A 22,821-nucleotide genomic window follows, 5' to 3' on the forward strand; every position below is an offset into this window, starting at 1 on the left:
GAGAGGAGAGTTATAGAGGAAGGAGCGGAGTCCTCCAGGAGAGGAGAGTTATAGAGGAAGGAGCGGAGTCCTCCAGGAGAGGAGAGCTATAGAGGAAGGAGCGGAGTCCTCCAGGAGAGGAGAGTTATAGAGGAAGGAGCGGAGTCCTCCAGGAGAGGAGAGCTATAGAGGAAGGAGCGAAGTCCTCCAGGAGAGGAGAGTTATAGAGAAAGGAGCGGAGTCCTCCAGGAGAGGAGAGTTATAGAGGAAGGAGCGGAGTCCTACAGGAGAGGAGAGTTATAGAGGAAGGAGCGGAGTCCTCCAGGAGAGGAGAGTTATAGAGGAAGGAGCGGAGTCCTCCAGGAGAGGAGAGTTATAGAGGAAGGAGCGGAGTCCTCCAGGAGAGGAGAGTCATAGAGGAAGGAGCGGAGTCCTCCAGCAGTGCAGAGTATTTTGTATGGCTGTGTACAGTCGGTGTAGTTCTCCTCTGTGTCCTGTGCTCTCTGTCTCCGGGGTCTTCTCTCTGATGTGTTTCTCTCCTCTGTGTCTTGTGCTCTCTCTGCCTCCGGGGTCTTCGTTGATGCGTTTCTCTCCTCTGTGTCCTGTGCTCTCTCTGTCTCTGGGGTCTTCCTACTGACGCGTTTCTCTCCTCTGTGTCCTGTGCTCCCTCTGTCTCCGGGGTCCACTGATGCGTTTCTCTCCTCTGTGTCCTGTGCTTCCTCTGTCTCCGGGGTCCCTGATGCGTTTCTCTCCTCTGTGTCCTGTGCTCCCTCTGTCTCCGGGGTCTTCTCTCTGATGCGTTTCTCTCCTCTGTGTCCTGTGCTCCCTCTGTCTCCGGGGTCCCTGATGCGTTTCTCTCCTCTGTGTCCTGTGCTCTCTCTGTCTCCGGGGTCTTCTCTCTGATGCGTTTCTCTCCTCTGTGTCCTGTGCTCTCTCTGTCTCCGGGGTCTTCTCTCTGATGCGTTTCGCTCCTCTGTGTCCTGTGCTCCCTCTGTCTCCGGGGTCTACTGACGCGTTTCTCTCCTCTGTGTCCTGTGCTCTCTCTGTCTCTGGGGTCTTCTCGCTGATGCGTTTCTCTCCTCTGTGTCCTGTGCTCTCTCTGTCTCCGGGGTCTTCTCTCTGATGCGTTTCTCTCCTCTGTGTCCTGTGCTCTCTCTGTCTCCGGGGTCTTCTCTCTGATGCGTTTCTCTCCTCTGTGTCCTGTGCTCTCTCTGTCTCCGGGGTCTTCTCTCTGATGCGTTTCTCTCCTCTGTGTCCTGTGCTCTCTCTGTCTCCGGGGTCCCTGATGCGTTTCTCTCCTCTGTGTCCTGTGCTCTCTCTGTCTCCGGGGTCTTCTCTCTGATGCGTTTCTCTCCTCTGTGTCCTGTGCTCCCTCTGTCTCCGGGGTCCCTGATGCGTTTCTCTCCTCTGTGTCCTGTGCTCTCTCTGTCTCCGGGGTCTTCTCTCTGATGCGTTTCTCTCCTCTGTGTCCTGTGCTCTCTCTGTCTCCGGGGTCTTCTCTCTAATGCGTTTCGCTCCTCTGTGTCCTGTGCTCCCTCTGTCTCCGGGGTCTACTGACGCGTTTCTCTCCTCTGTGTACTGTGCTCTCTCTGTCTCTGGGGTCTTCTCTCTGATGCGTTTCTCTCCTCTGTGTCCTGTGCTCTCTCTGTCTCCGGGGTCTTCTCTCTGATGCGTTTCTCTCCTCTGTGTCCTGTGCTCTCTCTGTCTCCGGGGTCTTCTCTCTGATGCGTTTCTCTCCTCTGTGTCCTGTGCTCTCTCTGTCTCCGGGGTCTTCTCTCTGATGCGTTTCTCTCCTCTGTGTCCTGTGCTCTCTCTGTCTCCGGGGTCTTCTCTCTGATGCGTTTCTCTCCTCTGTGTCCTGTGCTCCCTCTGTCTCCGGGGTTTCTGATGCGTTTCTCTCCTCTGTGTCCTGTGCTCTCTCTGTCTCCGGGGTCTTCTCTCTGATGCGTTTCTCTCCTCTGTGTCCTGTGCTCTCTCTGTCTCCGGGGTCTTCTCTCTGATGCGTTTCGCTCCTCTGTGTCCTGTGCTCCCTCTGTCTCCGGGGTCTACTGACGCGTTTCTCTCCTCTGTGTCCTGTGCTCTCTCTGTCTCTGGGGTCTTCTCTCTGATGCGTTTCTCTCCTCTGTGTCCTGTGCTCTCTCTGTCTCCGGGGTCTTCTCTCTGATGCGTTTCTCTCCTCTGTGTCCTGTGCTCTCTCTGTCTCCGGGGTCTTCTCTCTGATGCGTTTCTCTCCTCTGTGTCCTGTGCTCCCTCTGTCTCTGGGGTCTTCTGATGCGTTTCTCTCCTCTGTGTCCTGTGCTCCCTCTGTCTCCGGGGTCCCTGATGCGTTTCTCTCCTCTGTGTCCTGTGCTCTCTCTGTCTCCGGGGTCTTCTCTCTGATGCGTTTCTCTCCTCTGTGTCCTGTGCTCTCTCTGTCTCCGGGGTCTTCTCTCTGATGCGTTTCTCTCCTCTGTGTCCTGTGCTCCCTCTGTCTCCGTGGTTTTCACTGACGCGTTTCTCTCCTCTGTAGGTGGTTTGTGATCTTCAGGCCTCTGTGTCATCCCTGAGGGAGGAGAACGGCCGGCAGCAGCTCAGTATGGAGAAGAGGTTGCAGGAAGCTGCCAGGAATCATGATGGAGACAAGAGGAAATTAATGAAGGAGAATGAGAAGGCAATGAAGGTAGAGACCGTGTGATGTGTAGTGATTGTCCCGGGTCCATGTGACAGAAATCATTGCTGGGTGTTAATGAGACAATACAGGAGAGCAACAATGTAACATTAACAATGTCAGAATCTTCATCAACATTAGACACAGGCCTGCTCTACCTGCCAGAACCGTGTCCCCTAAAATTGGGGGGACCGTCCCCTGTACCGTGTCCGCAGTCTCTGGTCATCTCCTGTACTATGTCTGCAGTCTCTGGTCGTCTCCTGTACTATGTCTGCAGTCTCTGGTCATCTCCTGTACTGTGTCCGCAGTCTCTGATCATCTCCTGTACTGTGTCTGCAGTCTCTGGTCATCTCCTGTACTGTCCGCAGTCTCTGGTCATCTCCTGTACTGTGTCCGCAGTCTCTGGTCATCTCTTGTACTATGTCTGCAGTCTCTGGTCATCTCCTGTACTGTGTCCGCAGTCTCTGGTCATCTCTTGTACTATGTCTGCAGTCTCTGGTCATCTCCTGTACTGTGTCCGCAGTCTCTGGTCATCTCCTGTACTGTGTCCGCAGTCTCTGGTCATCTCCTGTACTGTGTCCGCAGTCTCTGGTCATCTCCTGTAGTATGTCCGCAGTCTCTGGTCATCTCCTGTACTGTGTCTGCAGTCTCTGGTCATCTCCTGTACTATGTCTGCAGTCTCTGGTCATCTCCTGTACTGTGTCTGCAGTCTCTGGTCATCTCCTGTACTATGTCTGCAGTCTCTGGTCATCTCCTGTACTATGTCTGCAGTCTCTGGTCATCTCCTGTAGTATGTCCGCAGTCTCTGGTCATCTCCTGTACTATGTCCGCAGTCTCTGACTGTCTCCTGTACTATGTCTGCAGTCTCTGACCGTCTCCTGTACTGTGTCCGCAGTCTCTGACCGTCTCCTGTACTATGTCTGCAGTCTCTGACCGTCTCCTGTACTGTGTCCGCAGTCTCTGACCGTCTCCTGTACTGTGTCCGCAGTCTCTGACCGTCTCCTGTACTGTGTCTGCAGTCTCTGGTCATCTCCTGTACTGTGTCTGCAGTCTCTGACCGTCTCCTGTACTAGGTCTGCAGTCTCTGACCGTCTCCTGTACTATGTCCGCAGTCTCTGGTCATCTCCTGTACTATGTCCGCAGTCTCTGGTCATCTCCTGTACTGTGTCCGCAGTCTCTGGTCATCTCCTGTACTGTGTCCGCAGTCTCTGGTCATCTCCTGTAGTATGTCTGCAGTCTCTGGTCATCTCCTGTAGTATGTCTGCAGTCTCTGGTCATCTCCTGTACTGTGTCCGCAGTCTCTGACCGTCTCCTGTACTGTGTCTGCAGTCTCTGACCGTCTCCTGTACTGTGTCTGCAGTCTCTGGTCATCTCCTGTACTGTGTCTGCAGTCTCTGACCGTCTCCTGTACTGTGTCCGCAGTCTCTGGTCATCCCTGTACTATGTCCGCAGTCTCTGGTCATCTCCTGTACTGTGTCCGCAGTCTCTGGTCATCTCCTGTACTGTGTCTGCAGTCTCTGGTCATCTCCTGTACTGTGTCTGCAGTCTCTGGTCATCTCCTGTACTGTGTCCGCAGTCTCTGGTCATCTCCTGTACTGTGTCTGCAGTCTCTGGTCATCTCCTGTACTGTGTCTGCAGTCTCTGGTCATCTCCTGTACTATGTCTGCAGTCTCTGACCGTCTCCTGTACTGTGTCCGCAGTCTCTGACCGTCTCCTGTACTGTGTCCGCAGTCTCTGGTCATCTCCTGTACTGTGTCTGCAGTCTCTGGTCATCTCCTGTACTGTGTCTGCAGTCTCTGGTCATCTCCTGTACTGTGTCCGCAGTCTCTGGTCATCTCCTGTACTGTGTCTGCAGTCTCTGGTCATCTCCTGTACTATGTCCGCAGTCTCTGACCGTCTCCTGTACTGTGTCCGCAGTCTCTGACCGTCTCCTGTACTGTGTCCGCAGTCTCTGGTCATCTCCTGTACTATGTCCGCAGTCTCTGACCGTCTCCTGTACTGTGTCCGCAGTCTCTGACCGTCTCCTGTACTGTGTCCGCAGTCTCTGACCGTCTCCTGTACTGTGTCCGCAGTCTCTGACCGTCTCCTGTACTGTGTCCGCAGTCTCTGGTCATCTCCTGTACTATGTCCGCAGTCTCTGACCGTCTCCTGTACTGTGTCCGCAGTCTCTGACCGTCTCCTGTACTGTGTCCGCAGTCTCTGACCGTCTCCTGTACTGTGTCCGCAGTCTCTGACCGTCTCCTGTACTGTGTCCGCAGTCTCTGACCCTCCTGTGTGGTTGGATTGGACGATGGATCTCTTCGATGTAGGGTGATGATAAGCGGGACCATCTCTGCATTTCTCCGGATGACAATCATTCTTTCATAGGATGTAAATGTTTCTCCTAATCGCCATCAGCAGTTTCTAGAAGAGTGACTCCACAGAGCCGGATGGTGGCCGTCTGACTCCTTCACATCGGAGAGACTTTCCATAATGCCGCCATAAGGCGAGATGGCCGAGACACTTCCACACTGTGTGGCCCCTGGTAGACTCAGGCAGACGTCATCAATCAAGGGGACCCGTTACCATTGCCATCATTCATGGCAGAGGGGTGCCAGAGCCTCCCGGGTTCCCACCACTAACCGCCTGTCCCATCCCAACCACAACACTTCATTTACACCGCCTTCCCCTCATTAATAGCCACAATTCCTCCATTTATCAGGACCCCCGACGCCAGCAATCAGCTCAGTACGGGGCCCCAGGCTGCTGCAACCTCACTGCACTTCTTCAAATGTAAACCTCCACAGCGTCACATCAGAACAGCTCAACTCCTCGCCATCGGCCTGCAAAACAGACATTTATGTCACTCTTCCTATTCTGCGCTCATTGAATGTTTGTGATCACAAACTGCGTACATTTACCGCTCCCAGTGTCTGCCTCTAGAAGTGACATTCTCTGGGAGGTCTTTTTTTTATATTCTACAGAGGTACATAGTGACATTCTCTGGGAGGTCTTTGTTTATATTCTACAGAGGTACATAGTGACATTCCCTGGGAGGTCTTTGTTTATATTCTACAGAGGTACATAGTGACATTCTCTGGGAGGTCTTTGTTTATATTCTACAGAGGTACATAGTGACATTCTCTGGGAGGTCTTTGTTTATATTCTACAGAGGTACATAGTGACATTCTCTGGGAGGTCTTTGTTTATATTCTACAGAGGTACATAGTGACATTCTCTGGGAGGTCTTTGTTTATATTCTACAGAGGTACATAGTGACATTCTCTGGGAGGTCTTTGTTTATATTCTACAGAGGTACATAGTGACATTCTCTGGGAGGTCTTTGTTTATATTCTACAGAGGTACATAGTGACATTCTCTGGGAGGTCTTTTTTTTATATTCTACAGAGGTACATAGTGACATTCCCTGGGAGGTCTTTGTTTATATTCTACAGAGGTACATAGTGACATTCCCTGGGAGGTCTTTGTTTATATTCTACAGAGGTACATAGTGACATTCCCTGGGAGGTCTTTGTTTATATTCTACAGAGGTACATAGTGACATTCCCTGGGAGGTCTTTGTTTATATTCTACAGAGGTACATAGTGACATTCTCTGGGAGGTCTTTGTTTATATTCTACAGAGGTACATAGTGACATTCTCTGGGAGGTCTTTGTTTATATTCTACAGAGGTACATAGTGACATTCTCTGGGAGGTCTTTTTTTTATATTCTACAGAGGTACATAGTGACATTCTCTGGGAGGTCTTTGTTTATATTCTACAGAGGTACATAGTGACATTCCCTGGGAGGTCTTTGTTTATATTCTACAGAGGTACATAGTGACATTCCCTGGGAGGTCTTTGTTTATATTCTACAGAGGTACATAGTGACATTCCCTGGGAGGTCTTTGTTTATATTCTACAGAGGTACATAGTGACATTCTCTGGGAGGTCTTTGTTTATATTCTACAGAGGTACATAGTGACATTCTCTGGGAGGTCTTTGTTTATATTCTACAGAGGTACATAGTGACATTCTCTGGGAGGTCTTTGTTTATATTCTACAGAGGTACATAGTGACATTCTCTGGGAGGTCTTTGTTTATATTCTACAGAGGTACATAGTGACATTCTCTGGGAGGTCTTTGTTTATATTCTACAGAGGTACATAGTGACATTCTATGGGAGGTCTTTGTTTATATTCTACAGAGGTACATAGTGACATTCCCTGGGAGGTCTTTGTTTATATTCTACAGAGGTACATAGTGACATTCTCTGGGAGGTCTTTGTTTATATTCTACAGAGGTACATAGTGACATTCTCTGGGAGGTCTTTGTTTATATTCTACAGAGGTACATAGTGACATTCTCTGGGAGGTCTTTGTTTATATTCTACAGAGGTACATAGTGACATTCCCTGGGAGGTCTTTGTTTATACTCTACAGAGGTACATAGTGACATTCCCTGGGAGGTCTTTGTTTATATTCCACAGAGGTACATAGTGACATTCTCTGGGAGGTCTTTGTTTATACTCTACAGAGGTACATAGTGACATTCTCTGGGAGGTCTTTGTTTATATTCCACAGAGGTACATAGTGACATTCTCTGGGAGGTCTTTGTTTATACTCTACAGAGGTACATAGTGACATTTTCTGGGAGGTCTTTGTTTATACTCTACAGAGGTACATAGTGACATTCTCTGGGAGGTCTTTGTTTATATTCCACAGAGGTACATAGTGACATTCTCTGGGAGGTCTTTGTTTATACTCTACAGAGGTACATAGTGACATTTTCTGGGAGGTCTTTGTTTATATTCTACAGAGATACATAGTGACATTCTCTGAGAGGTCTTTGTTTATATTCTACAGAGGTACATAGTGACATTCTCTGGGAGGTCTTTGTTTATATTCTACAGAGGTACATAGTGACATTCTCTGAGAGGTCTTTGTTTATATTCTACAGAGGTACATAGAGACATTATCAGGAGGCTCTTTGTTTACATTCCACAGAGGTACATAGTGACATTATCTGGGAGGTCTTTGTTTATATTCTACAGAGGTACATAGTGACATTCTCTGGGAGGTCTTTGTTTATACTCTACAGAGGTACATAGTGACATTCTCTGGGAGATCTTTGTTTATATTCTACAGAGGTACATAGTGACATTTTCTTGAGGCTCTTTGTTTATATTCCTCAGAGGTCCATAGAGACATTATCTGGAGGATATTTGTTTACATTCCACAGAGGTCCATAGTGAATGCGGCGTGTCCCAACATGGCAGACTATCAGGTGAGAGTTGAGCACCCCTTTTGTCCTTCCATCCACAGTCATTCTCCCACTAGCCCGTCATACCACAATAATCATTGTATGCCTGAAGAAGATGCAGGTTAATCTGTGGAAGGTGTAACCTGAGAGAAGAACGTTCACCCAACCGGTGTGTGAGGTCCACCAAGGTTTGCTGTGGCCCAGTGGTGTCATCCATAGAATGTTTTCTAGTAGTCGTGTCCGGCCATTTTCCTGACCAGAACGGCAAGCTACAGAAATGTGTTGTGGACATCTGTAAACTTTCCTAGGACTGACGTTGTTCCAGAAATACTCCGTCCTCGCACGACCCACGGCTGAGGTTTCCCATGTTTATGTTTTCAGCCGTCAGAGAAGCTCACTTTGCCCGATGTGCCCTACAATTATGGAGGAGGCTCTATGAATCTGATGCCTATCAGCAGGTTATAATTGCCATCTTACCTTAAAACATCCATCACAGGGGCCCCAGAGTCGCTGTCTAGCAGGGACCCAGGGCCCGTCCCTTCATGTGCCCACCACTGTGGAGATGGGAAACGATTGTGGAAGTGGAGATTAGAAAGTGGCGGAGGATGTGGTCAGAATGTTGTGTCTGTACTGCCATCACTTATATCCCATGACAACCACCATACTCCCAGCTCTGTGATTTCCAGGGACTTCTAGAGCCTTCCAGCGTCTGATCCTCCACAGGTCCCTGAATGTCAATATTTCATAATTCTTGTTTCTTTAAACACAATTTTGGACGGCTCTTTTGCTGTCTGTGTCGTTGGGGAGGTTCTCCCTGGTCAACACATGAATTTTGCAGTAAGCTGAACTTCCTTTTTCAGGAGTGCATTCTCCACATATTCCTTCAGGGTACCCTTGGCCAATGCAACAGATCTATCTGTAGCCATACCCAGCCCCCTATTTTACATCTTGGAGATTCATCCTCTCTGTTTGTCTTGGTACAGAAAGAGAGGGGGAATCTGAAATTTATAGTTGTCACCAGAAGAGGAATAGAGGGAAGTCTTCCAATGGGGACACCTTTTCCAGTGACAGCTTAGTGGAAATTTTCCTCACTATTAACCATTTTTTACTCCATCCAGAATGGAAAGAAATCATTTTTGCTTTAGATTAGACAGGTTTTCGTGTGGTCACGGTCCTCTTTGTCCAGCATATCAGTAGGCTGACAGTCTCTTCTGTTTTCATCCAAAGATTTTCAATGGATAATAGTTCACTGATCAGGGTTTTGGTCTTCACACACTATAGATCAGACATTCTCAACCAGGGTTCCATTAAACCATACATTTCCTCCATAGGTTGCTAGGGGGTCTTTTTGCTGTGGCTAGGTGACCTTCCAACCAGGATCAATGAATCGATGGTCAATGAACTTGACCATTCTCAACCAGGTTTCTGTGGAACTATTGAGTTCCTCCAGAGGTTGCTAGGGGTTCTTAAAGCTGTTGCTATGTGACCTTCCATCCGGGATCAATTACTAAATGATCATTGAACCTGACCATCTCAACCAGGGTTATGTGGAACCATAGGGCTTCCATGGAGATTGCTAGGGGGTCCTTGAGCTGTGGCTAGTTGACCATCTAACCAGGGTCAATGAATCAATGGTCCATGAACCTGACCATTTTCAAACCAGGGTTCTGTGGAACCATAGGGCTTCTCCAGAGGTTGCTAGGAGTTCTTTGAGCTGTGGATAATTGGTCTTCCATCGAATGGTGCCTTCATTCTCAAACAGGGTTTCGTGGAACCATAGGGTTCCTCTTGAGGTTGCTGGGGGTTCCCTGAGCTGTGCCTAGTTGACCTTCCTTCTCATGGTGCCTTCATTCCCAACCAGGGTTCTGTGGAACCATAAGGTTTCTTCAGAGGTTAACTCATACAATTGAGCGCAGAGAGCCCACTCCAGGTGGAAGCATGTGAACAGTTGATCATGAGTTCACCACTTCTGCCTTGTTAATGATTTGCATGATGAAGAGAACCGAAAAGTCTTGGTAACCTTCACACGCTCCCGGCTGAAACCGATGCCGGACACTGCCTTCCGCCCTTCGCTTGCTGTGATGACGCTACCCGGGATGCCGGTACGCTGACATGTGATTCATAGCCAACAGGAACATTCTCCTATCTCAGCTCAGCTCCTTCAGAGCGGATGGGCCGTCCATTGGAGTCACACTGTTCACTTCAGGCTGGTCAAATTTTATTATATTTACTACTTTATCTCACTTAATAAAGATGCAGCTTCATTAACGTGCTTGACTGAGAGCAATTTCCACAGCGCCTATTCTTTTCAGTTTTCTTCAGAGGTTTCTAGTGGTTCCTTGAGCTGTGGCTAGTTGACCTTCCATCTTATGGTGCCTTCATTATCAAACAGGGTTTTGTGGAACCATAGGGTTCCTCCAGAGGTTGCTAGGGGTTCCTTGAGCTGTGGCTAGTTGACCTTCCATCTTATGGTGCCTTCATTATCAAACAGGGTTTTGTGGAACCATAGGGTTCCTCCAGAGGTTGCTAGGGGTTCCTTGAGCTTTGGCTAGTTGACCTTCCATCTTATGGTGCTTTCATTATCAAACAGGGTTTTGTGGAACCATAGGGTTCCTCCAGAGGTTGCAAGGGGTTCCTTGAGCTGTGGCTAGTTGACCTTCCATCTTATGGTGCCTTCATTATCAAACAGGGTTTTGTGGAACCATAGGGTTCCTCCAGAGGTTGCAAGGGGTTCCTTGAGCTGTGGCTAGTTGACCTTCCATCTTATGGTGCCTTCATTATCAAACAGGGTTTTGTGGAACCATGGGGTTCCTCCAGAGGTTGCTAGGGGTTCCTTGAGCTGTGGTTAGTTGACCTTCCATCTTATGGTGCCTTCATAGTTCCAGGTTGATTGCCACTTGGCAGATCAATAGAATGACACCAATAATCTTTTTAGCTAACTGTAAGGGTGGCATTCTAACCAGCACTGTAAGGGGTCATTTCTTCCAGTGACCACCAATGTAAGGGACATTTTCCTTATGGCCCCCAATTGGCTAATCATAACGGGTTCCCAGACAATTGAAAATTATTTTCAGGGTTCCTTTGGGGTAAAAAGGTTGAGAAAATCTGCCATAGATGGTCTTTTTTGTGGCAGTATAAGCGGGAGTGCCCCTTTAAGTGCCAAGTTCATTGTGACTTTCCAACTTCTAGAAGATCTTAGTCATTCTAATGAAGGAGGAAATAATACAAAGATGATATAATCTTTCTGATACAAGTTACTCATCATTCGTGTTCCTGGAAATTGAATATATCCGAAGCACATCAAACGTCCTTTTCTCTTTAATCCGGAGAGGGAAAACATGACCTATTTGCTCCCCCCCCCCCCAAGCCCAGTTATTTCATCCCTCTATCTGAACGCTGCTCCCTCTCCTGACATCAAAGGCTGCTTCTGGGATATAGATGGTGTGTTGCAACAACAAGTTTAGAAGAAACACAAAATTCCCACCAGAAAGGAATGTCGCCATATGTCTGCAAAGCAGCATATGGATCACTTTAAAACCAGATCGGCGCACATTGCGGGGTATGATGGCTGGGAGTGTAACATTATGGCAGACAGACGCTGCACCCCCTCCGCTCCCCTCCGCTCCCCTCCGCTCCCTACTGCCATGCTGAAGGCATCAACGCTTTGTGCGCCGCTAACCCGCCTGTGTGACCTGCTATATGGCTATCATCTACATTGTATTCATTTCCCAGATTTATACCGCGGTGCTGTACAGAGATCACTGAGCCAGTCACATCAGTCTCTGTACAGAGGAGCTGACACTCTAATGTCCCCTCCCCCACAGTCACATCAGTCTCTGTACCAGAGGAGCTTACACTCTAATGTCCCCTCCCCCACAGTCACATCAGTCTCTGTACAGAGGAGCTGACACTCTAATGTCCCCTCCCCCACAGTCACATCAGTCTCTGTACCAGAGGAGCTTACACTCTAATGTCCCCTCCCCCACAGTCACATCAGTCTCTGTACCAGAGGAGCTTACACTCTAATGTCCCCTCCCCCACAGTCACATCAGTCTCTGTACCAGAGGAGCTTACACTCTAATGTCCCCTCCCCCACAGTCACATCAGTCTCTGTACCAGAGGAGCTTACACTCTAATGTCCCCTCCCCCACAGTCACATCAGTCTCTGTACCAGAGGAGCTTACACTGTAATGTCCCCTCCCCCACAGTCACATCAGTCTCTGCACCAGAGGAGCTTACACTCTAATGTCCCCTCCCCCATACTTACACGCTAATGTCCCCTCCCCCGCAGTCCCATCAGTCTCTGTACCACAGGAGCTTACACTCTAATGTCCCCTCCCCCACAGTCACATCAGTCTCTGTACCAGAGGAGCTTACACTCTAATGCCCCCTCCCCCACAGTCCCATCGGTCTCTGTACCAGAGGAGCTTACACTCTAATGTCCCCTCCCCCGCAGTCCCATCAGTCTCTGTACCAGAGGAGCTTACACTCTAATGTCCCCTCCCCCGCAGTCCCATCAGTCTCTGTACCAGAGGAGCTTACACTCTAATGTCCCCTCCCCCACAGTCCCACCAGTCTCTGTACCAGAGGAGCTTACACTCTAATGTCCCCTCCCCCACAGTCACATCAGTCTCTGTACCAGAGGAGCTTACACTCTAATGTCCCCTCCCCCACAGTCCCATCAGTCTCTGTACCAGAGGAGCTGACACTCTAATGTCCCCTCCCCCACAGTCCCATCAGTCTCTGTACCAGAGGAGCTGACACTCTAATGTCCCCTCCCCCACAGTCACATCAGTCTCTGTACCAGAGGAGCTTACACTCTAATGTCCCCTCCCCCACAGTCACATCAGTCTCTGTACAGAGGAGCTTACACTCTAATGTCCCCTCCCCTGCAGTCCCATCAGTCTCTGTACAGAGGAGCTTACACTCTAATGTCCCCTCCCCCACAGTCACATCAGTCTCTGTACAGAGGAGCTTACACTCTAATGTCCCCTCCCCCACAGTCGCACACTACTATATTGGGAAGGTTCCTCTCTGCGTTGTCCTGCCCGGATGTTTCCTCAGTATATTGGTCTGGGGTAGTCCTAGGACGGGACCTGTTTCTCAGTGGTTCCCCCTTAACCCCCCCCCCAATCACTGCACTTTACACTTCATTTCCATGATGAAGAGGGTCATTAGGACGGGAATCGGAGTCCTCTGCGGTCCCACAATGATTAGTGTGGTCCTTGTGTTACTGATGAAGATTATGGAGACTAATTGGTGGAGCTGTGAGGTGTGAATGTCGGGATCTGGAGTCCTGGATTCAGCAGGGAAGTGTATACAGCTCTCCCCTAGGCTGAGGAGCAATTCTGGGTATAGAGACCCTCCATGTCTGACCACCCATGTACAGGTCCCACCACAGACCCACAATGTCCATAGGAACCCAACATGGACTTCTGTATGGACTGGATCCCATTATACAGCAGAAATCCTCCTCCTAGTTATGGGAGATGTGCCAAACCACGTCACAGCGTAGCCCGGGGGGGTCCATCGTGTCTGCACTCCAGGGTGACCACCTTACCTCTGCTCTTCTATTCTATCCTGACCAGTTCTAGTCTACAATATCCTGCCCTATGTTATCCTAGTCTACAATATCCTGCCCTATGTTATCCTAGTCTACAATATCCTGCCCTATGTTATCCTAGTCTACAATATCCTGCCCTATGTTATCCTAGTCTACAATATCCTGCCCTATGTTATCCTAGTCTACAATATCCTGCCCTATGTTATCCTAGTCTACAATATCCTGCCCTGTCCTATGTTATCCTAGTCTACAATATCCTGCCCTGTCCTATGTTATCCTAGCCTACAATATCCTGTCCTATGTTATCCTAGTCTACAATATCCTGTCCTTTCCTACAATATCCTGTCCTTTCCTACAATATCCTGCCCTGTCCTATGTTATCCTAGTCTACAATATCCTGCCCTGTCCTATGTTATCCTAGCCTACAATATCCTGCCCTATGTTATCCTAGTCTACAATATCCTGCCCTATGTTATCCTAGTCTACAATATCCTGCCCTATGTTATCCTAGTCTACAATATCCTGCCCTATGTTATCCTAGTCTACAATATCCTGCCCTATGTTATCCTAGTCTACAATATCCTGCCCTGTCCTATGTTATCCTAGTCTACAATATCCTGCCCTATGTTATCCTAGTCTACAATATCCTGCCCTGTCCTATGTTATCCTAGTTTACAATATCCTGCCCTGTCCTATGTTATCCTAGCCTACAATATCCTGCCCTATGTTATCCTAGTCTACAATATCCTGCCCTATGTTATCCTAGTCTACAATATCCTGCCCTGTCCTATGTTATCCTAGTCTACAATATCCTGCCCTGTCCTATGTTATCCTAGCCTACAATATCCTGTCCTATGTTATCCTAGTCTACAATATCCTGTCCTATGTTATCCTAGTCTACAATATCCTGTCCTTTCCTACAATATCCTGCCCTGTCCTATGTTATCCTAGCCTACAATATCCTGTCCTATGTTATCCTAGTCTACAATATCCTGTCCTATGTTATCCTAGCCTACAATATCCTGCCCTGTCCTGTGTTGTCCTAGTCTACAATATCCTATCCTGCCCTGTCCTATGTTATCCTAGTCTACAATATCCTATCCTGCCCTGTCCTATGTTATCCTAGTCTACAATATCCTATCCTCCCCTGTCCTGTGTTGTCCTAGTCTACAATATCCTATCCTGCCCTGTCCTGTGTTGTCCTAGTCTACAATATCCTGCCCTGTCCTGTGTTGTTCTAGTCTACAATATCCTATCCTGCCTGTCCTAGTCTACTCTTTCCTATCTTAGTCTATATTATCCTGTCCTGTCTGTCCTTCCATATCCTATTCTGTCTACCCCATCCTATCTTGCCCTGTACTATGTGTTCCTGTCCTGAGCAGCCTCTTGTAGTTGTCAGAAGCAAATGTTATTTCTTTAATTTTGGTTGGAGAAGTTTTTATTCCTGACTCCATTAGAGAGATTCTCCCTCACGTCCTGTCCCTGTGACACCTGTAGAAGAAATGAGTGGTGGAGTTGTCACCGGGACAGGAAGTCCCATGCAGCAATAAAAGCACTGAAGGATGGTGTAACCCCCCCCCCACTCCAGCAGATATTTGTTTTTGTATTGGGTTGGTATTAGGAGTATTGAGACAAACATTAAACCCCAAAGTTTTGATATTTCGTTTTTTAGGATGTGAGGCGGGAGAGTCGCATCGTTCGATAAGCGGTGTGTAGATTCTCTGCTTCCATCTGGTGACAACAATTCTCTTCTCTGTTTCAGCTGCTGAAAGGTGAATTGGAGAATTCCTGCGCTCAGCTGCGCCAATCCGAGAGGAGGGGGCGCGATAAAGAGATGGAGATGCAGCAGCAGGTAAGTGTTCCTCTCCTCTAGGGGGAGTTATATCTGATTCTATAAACCCCTCCCCTCCAGTGGGATTGATATCTGATTCTATAAACCCCTCCCCTCCAGTGGGAATGATATTCAATCCTATAAACTCCTCCCCTCCAGTGGGAATGATATCTGATTCTATAAACCCCTCCCCTCCAGTGGGAATGATATTCAATCCTATAAACTCCTCCCCTCTAGTGGGAATGATATTCGATCCTATAAACTCCTCCCCTCCAGTGGGAATGATATCTGATTCTATAAACCCCTCCCCTCCAGTGGGAATGATATCTGATCCTATAAACCCCTCCCCTCCAGTGGGAATGATATCTGATCCTATAAACTCCTCCCCTCCAGTGAGAACGATATCTGATTCTATAAACCCTCCCCTCCAGTGAGAATGATATCTGATTCTATAAACCCTCCCCTCCAGTGGGAATGATATCTGATCCTATAAACCCCTCCCCTCCAGTGGGAATGATATCTGATCCTATAAACTCCTCCCCTCCAGTGAGAACGATATCTGATTCTATAAACCCTCCCCTCCAGTGGGAATGATATTCAATCCTATAAACTCCTCCCCTCCAGTGGGAATGATATTCGATCCTATAAACTCCTCCCCTCCAGTGGGAATGATATCTGATTCTATAAACCCCTCCCCTCCAGTGGGAATGATATCTGATCCTATAAACTCCTCCCCTCCAGTGGGAATGATATCTGATCCTATAAACCCCTCCCCTCCAGTGGGAATGATATCTGATCCAATAAACTCCTCCCCTCCAGTGAGAACGATATCTGATTCTATAAACCCTCCCCTCCAGTGAGAACGATATCTGATTCTATAAACCCTCCCCTCCAGTGGGAATGATATCTGATCCTATAAACTCCTCCGCTCCAATGGGAATTATATCTGATCTTTTAAACCCTCCCCTCCAGTGGGATTGATATTCAATCCTATAAGCCCCTCCAGTGGGAATGATATCTGATCCTATAAGCCCCTCCCCTCCAGTGGGAATGATATCTGATCCTATAAGCCCCTCCCCTCCAGTGGGAATGATATCTGATCCTATAAACTCCTCCGCTCCAATGGGAATTATATCTGATCTTTTAAACCCTCCCCTCCAGTGGGAATGATATTCAATCCTATAAGCCCCTCCCCTCCAGTGGGAATGATATCTGATCCTATAAGCCCCTCCCCTCAAGTGGGAATGATATCTGATCCTATAAGCCCCTCCCCTCAAGTGGGAATGATATCTGATCCTATAAGCCCCTCCCCTCAAGTGGGAATGATATCTGATCCTATAAGCCCCTCCCCTCCAGTGGGAATGATATCTGATCCTATAAGCCCCTCCCCTCAAGTGGGAATGATATCTGATCCTATAAGCCCCTCCCCTCAAGTGGGAATGATATCTGATCCTATAAGCCCCTCCCCTCAAGTGAGAATGATATCTGATCCTATAAGCCCCTCCCCTCCAGTGGGAATGATATTCGATCCTATATGTATGTATGTATTATAGCAGTAGATCTCAGACCCCGATGTCTGCCTGTGTATGCTCTTGTGGTTGGTAGCTTCACGGGGATATACTGGACATAGAGGTGAACTGTCCACTCACATACAGATTCCAGGTGGGAGATCCAGGCATCTGGTCACTTCAGAGTCCAGTGGTCCCCTTTGTGAGGAGCAGTAAAGCACGGTCACCGCGCAGCATTACTGAGCAGAGTGCAGAGGCGGTATGACGTGTCTGTGCCTAGGTACATATATGCTTCCTCTATACACAGAACGGGAAGAGAGGCCACGTCTAACCTTTTTCTTTTATTACATCTCAGAGCTGTTGACCTCCTGCAGCCTCTTAGAAGCCTCTTCCTGTCTACATGGCATTTCTCAGGGCGAGTTTCCTAACAGTGACAACAATGGACCATGTGTAATGTGTGATGAAACTGACGCTTGTAATCTGGATGACAACACAGGAACTCAATTGGAAGAAAGGAACAGAGCGTTGTCAGGTGCTTTCGACAGGAAGTACCTGAACAGGAAACCCCATTCCAGGAAAACACTGATCATATTATTGACCCCGTTGACATGACCTTCTAAAGATGTCCGATTCCTGCCGTGGATTCGTATTGGGCCCACAGATCTCCGGACCCACCATGATTGCAGAGTCCTGACGCCATGAGGCCTGGTAACACACGTGTCCTTTGATGGCCTGTGTCTAGGAGTCTTGTGGCTCCTCACATTGTGTGTCATCAGCACTTTCAGCTGCTTTGAAATGATATACCTCTTAAGGGAAGGAAAACCTGACCTGCCACTGACCCTGCCAGCAGCACTGAGAGGAGCCGGCAGAGAGCCCTGTGCTGTCCAGGAGAAGCGTTCTCCAGGAACTGGAGGTGCAAGAGACCCCTAGAACCTCCCTGTGAATAAAGCTTCCAATGACACACAGGGCTGGAGTGATGGCGGCTTTCTGGTAAGGAGGAACTCCGATAACCATGGAAATGGACATCTCACTTTTCAATGAGCGGCTTCCTTAGACCACTTGTAGGTGAGGGATCACTACAACTACGTATACCGTGATCTGGATCAACGAGAACCATGACGGACAACTCCAATCACCTTTATGACTTCATTTATGACCTACCAGAAGAGCAAAGCCTCCCTTGCATGTGCCTCTCACAGTCAGCTTCACGTGGACACATCTTCTCAGCTATGAGCCAAGGAGAATGCGGAGCTGTGTGCTCACTCCCCCTCCTTGGCTCATAGCTGAGAAGATCAGAACCAGGAGAAGTGGTTCTGAGTTCCAATAATACCAGAGGATGTAATGATACCAGAGGATGTAATGATACCAGAGGATGCAATGATACCAGAGGATGCAATGATACCAGAGGATGTAATGATACCAGAGGATGTAATGATACCAGAGGATGCAATGATACCAGAGGATATAATGATACCAGAGGATGCAATGATACCAGAGGATGTAATGATACCAGAGGATGCAATGATACCAGAGGATGCAATGATACCAGAGGATGCAATGATACCAGAGGATGCAATGATACCAGAGGATGTAATGATACCAGAGGATGTAATGATACCAGAGGATGTAATGATACCAGAGGATGCAATGATACCAGAGGATGCAATGATACCAGAGGATGCAATGATACCAGAGGATGCAATGATACCAGAGGATGCAATGATACCAGAGGATGCAATGATACCAGAGGATGGAATGATACCAGAGGATGCAATGATACCAGAGGATGCAATGATACCAGAGGATGCAATGATACCAGAGGATGCAATGATACCAGAGGATGCAATGATACCAGAGGATGGAATGATACCAGAGGATGCAATGATACCAGAGGATGCAATGATAAAAGAGGATGCAATGATACCAGAGGATGCAATGATACCAGAGGATGCAATGATACCAGAGGATGCAATGATACCAGAGGATGTAATGATACCAGAGGATGCAATGATACCAGAGGATGCAATGATACCAGAGGATGCAATGATACCAGAGGATGCAGTGATACCAGAGGATGCAATGATACCAGAGGATGCAATGATACCAGAGGATGGAATGATACCAGAGGATGGAATGATACCAGAGGATGGAATGATACCAGAGGATGCAATGATACCAGAGGATGCAATGATACCAGAGGATGCAATGATACCAGAGGATGCAATGATACCAGAGGATGGAATGATACCAGAGGATGGAATGATACCAGGAGGTGGACACACATAGTCTATGGGGGTGTCAGGCAGTATAAATGAGTTAATCAGTTCCTTCCCTGTATATATCGGTGATCAGCTTCTGTGATGAAGCTCCTTCAGAAGACATGGCTCCTTTGTTTGCACATTTGTCTATCTGGAAGACATCTTGGAAAATGGTTGAACAGTGGTGGGATCTCCATTTGATTCCTACTCCATCTTTGTGGTCTCTTTACTCACAAGTTGCCTATTTGTTAATGGAGCCATTGATAGCCGATATCAGTCATTCTGGAGAATTGGGGCAAACTCTGAATAAAGTTCACCACTAATGTAACAATCTGATCTCCTCTTTAGATTTGCCAACAGTTATGTAGTACAAGAGCTTGTCTAATTGGATATAAATTGATTGGATGAATTCGATAAGTTATCATTTTACAGTTTTGGTAGATTTAACATTGAGTGTACGGTCAGATTGTCTTAGTCTGGTCTGCTTTTAGACTGGTCTACCCTCGGCCTGACCTTGGACTGGTATGGCCTTGGTCTGCTCTTGGACTGATCTGATCTTGGACTAGTCTGGCCTCAATCTGGCCTTGGATTGGTCTGGCCTGCTCTTTGACAGATCTAGCTTGCTCTTGGACAGATCTGGCTTTGGTGTGCTTTTGAACTGGTCTGGCCTTGGTCTGGTTTTGGAGTAGTCTGGCCTTGGTCTGGTCTGCTCTGCTTCGTGACTGGTTTAGTATTAGACTGGTCTGGCCTTGGTCTGGTCTGATCATGGACTGGTCTGGTCTGGCCTGGCCTTGGCTTGGTCACCACTAATGTTACAATCTAATCTCCTTTAGATTTGCCAACAATTATGTAGTGCAAGAGCTTGTCTGATTGGATATAAATTGATTGGACAAATTAGATAGATCATCATTTAACATAGTTTGGGTAGATTTAAAGTTGATTGTATGGTCAGATTGTCTTAGCCTGGTCTGCTCTTAGACTGGTCTGGCCTTGGTCTGGTCCTGATCTTTGTCTGCTTTTGGACTGGCCTTGGACTGGTCTGGCCTCAGTCTGGCCTTGGACTGGTCTGGTCTTGCTCTAGTCTGGTCTGCTCTGCACTTGTTTTGGACTGGTCTGGCCTTGGTCTGGTCTAGTCTTGGACTGGACTGGTCTGGTCTGGTCTGGTTTTGCCTTGGTCTGCTCTTGGACTGGTCTGGCCTGCTCTTGGACTGGTCTAGCCTTGGTCTGGTCTAGTCTTGGACTGGTCTGGTCTGGTCTGGTTTTGCCTTGGTCTGCTCTTGGACTGGTCTGGCCTGCTCTTGGACTGGTCTAGCCTTGGTCTGGTCTAGTCTTGGACTGGTCTGGTCTGGTCTGGTTTTGCCTTGGTCTGCTCTTGGACTGGTCTGGCCTGCTCTTGGACTGGTCTAGCCTTGGTCTGGTCTAGTCTTGGACTGGTCTGGTCTGGTCTGGTCTGGTCTGGTTTTGCCTTGGTCTGCTCTTGGACTGGTCTGGCCTGCTCTTGGACTGGTCTAGCCTTGGTCTGGTCTAGTCTTGGACTGGTCTGGTCTGGCCTGGCCTTGGTCTGGTTTTGCCTTGGTCTGCTCTTGGACTGGTCTGGTCTTGGTATGGTGAGCCAAAATGACAAGCTCCTCCATCCTGTGACCTCCCCACCCATCATTTTCAATTTTCAGGATCGTATAATCCTCAGCTGTTCCCTGTTAGTATCTCATTTCGTGGGAAAGTACCGCGTTTTACGTCATACACGAATATTGTGATCTGGGATGTTAATGTGACGCAATCTGTCAGTGTATTCCCTGCTCTCTGCACTCTCAGCGATCCATTTTATGTGGAGTCGTCTCTCTGCTCCTGACATGGAGCCGACACACTAAACGTGAAAATTCTGTATATTTCTCATTAACACCGGTGAATAAAGGATTGGCCCGGGGAGAGGCGCAGAGCGTGTTTTCCGTTGTTGGTAATTATTGTGCCTTCAAATCGCCCGAGGCGACTGACGCATTACCCGCTCCGTCGGAGGATTAACAACGATGGGAGCCTCTGCGTTTAATTCTGGAGTCCAGAGATAAGCTGCTACAATGACACCTCTGTCACCGAACATCAAACACCCCATTCCACAAACTCGTTAGCCACCGTCATACCTGTAATTACAGGGGCTGTGGAAGCTGAAATCCACACTGTGTGAGAGCCCCCCAATCACAGGGAAAGGAGCTGGAATCCGCACTGTGTGAGAGCCCCCCAATCACAGGGAAAGGAGCTGGAATCCACACTGTGTGTGAGCCCCCCAATCACAGGGAAAGGAGCTGGAATCCACACTGTGTGAGAGCCCCCCAATCACAGGGAAAGGAGCTGGAATCCACACTGTGTGAGAGCCCCCCAATCACAGGGAAAGGAGCTGGAATCTGGTCTGTGTGAGAGCCCCCCAATCACAGGGAAAGGAGCTGGAATCCACACTGTGTGAGAGCCCCCCAATCACAGGGAAAGGAGCTGGAATCTGGTCTGTGTGAGAGCCCCCCAATCACAGGGAAAGGAGTTGGAATCCACACTGTGTGAGAGCCCCCCAATCACAGGGAAAGGAGCTGGAATCCACACTGTGTGAGAGCCCCCCAATCACAGGGAAAGGAGCTGGAATCCGCACTGTGTGAGAGCCCCCCAATCACAGGGAAAGGAGCTGGAATCCACACTGTGTGAGAGCCCCCCAATCACAGGGAAAGGAGCTGGAATCCACACTGTGTGAGAGCCCCCCAATCACAGGGAAAGGAGCTGGAATCCGCACTGTGTGAGAGCCCCCCAATCACAGGGAAAGGAGCTGGAATCCACACTGTGTGAGAGCCCCCCAATCACAGGGAAAGGAGCTGGAATCTGGTCTGTGTGAGAGCCCCCCAATCACAGGGAAAGGAGCTGGAATCTGGTCTGTGTGAGAGCCCTCCAATCACAGGGAAAGGAGTTGGAATCCACACTGTGTGAGAGCCCCCCAATCACAGGGAAAGGAGCTGGAATCCACACTGTGTGAGAGCCCCCCAATCACAGGGAAAGGAGCTGGAATCCGCACTGTGTGAGAGCCCCCCAATCACAGGGAAAGGAGCTGGAATCCACACTGTGTGAGAGCCCCCCAATCACAGGGAAAGGAGCTGGAATCTGGTCTGTGTGAGAGCCCCCCAATCACAGGGAAAGGAGCTGGAATCCACACTGTGTGAGAGCCCCCCAATCACAGGGAAAGGAGCTGGAATCTGGTCTGTGTGAGAGCCCCCCAATCACAGGGAAAGGAGCTGGAATCCGCACTGTGTGAGAGCCCCCCAATCACAGGGAAAGGAGCTGGAATCCACACTGTGTGAGAGCCCCCCAATCACAGGGAAAGGAGCTGGAATCCACACTGTGTGAGAGCCCCCCAATCACAGGGAAAGGAGCTGGAATCCACACTGTGTGAGAGCCCCCCAATCACAGGGAAAGGAGCTGGAATCTGGTCTGTGTGAGAGCCCCCCAATCACAGGGAAAGGAGCTGGAATCCGCACTGTGTGAGAGCCCCCCAATCACAGGGAAAGGAGCTGGAATCCGCACTGTTTGAGAGCCCCCCAATCACAGGGAAAGGAGCTGGAATCCACACTGTGTGAGAGCCCCCCAATCACAGGGAAAGGAGCTGGAATCCACACTGTGTGAGAGCCCCCCAATCACAGGGAAAGGAGCTGGAATCTGGTCTGTGTGAGAGCCCCCCAATCACAGGGAAAGGAGCTGGAATCCACACTGTGTGTGAGCCCCCCAATCACAGGGAAAGGAGCTGGAATCCACACTGTGTGAGAGC

General features: G+C 48.7%; 1 protein-coding gene across 1 annotated transcript in view; it reads left to right on the plus strand.

Annotated features, from left to right (window-relative positions):
• Positions 1 to 22,821, plus strand: part of LOC149433181 (centrosomal protein of 112 kDa-like) — a gene marked incomplete at its 5' end in the record, with an annotated part of 50,822 nt that overhangs the window by 16,305 nt on the left and 11,696 nt on the right. Inside the window, 2 exons of the mRNA XM_089664549.1 lie at positions 2,489 to 2,638; positions 15,194 to 15,283. Coding sequence (XP_089520675.1) covers positions 2,489 to 2,638; positions 15,194 to 15,283 — 240 coding nt within the window. The remainder of the gene's footprint in view (positions 1 to 2,488; positions 2,639 to 15,193; positions 15,284 to 22,821) is intronic.

This window comes from Staurois parvus, unplaced genomic scaffold (genome assembly GCF_062004578.1).
Source record: "Staurois parvus isolate SC_StPar_1 unplaced genomic scaffold, SC_StPar_1.0 ptg001941l, whole genome shotgun sequence".
NCBI lineage: Eukaryota > Metazoa > Chordata > Amphibia > Anura > Ranidae > Staurois > Staurois parvus.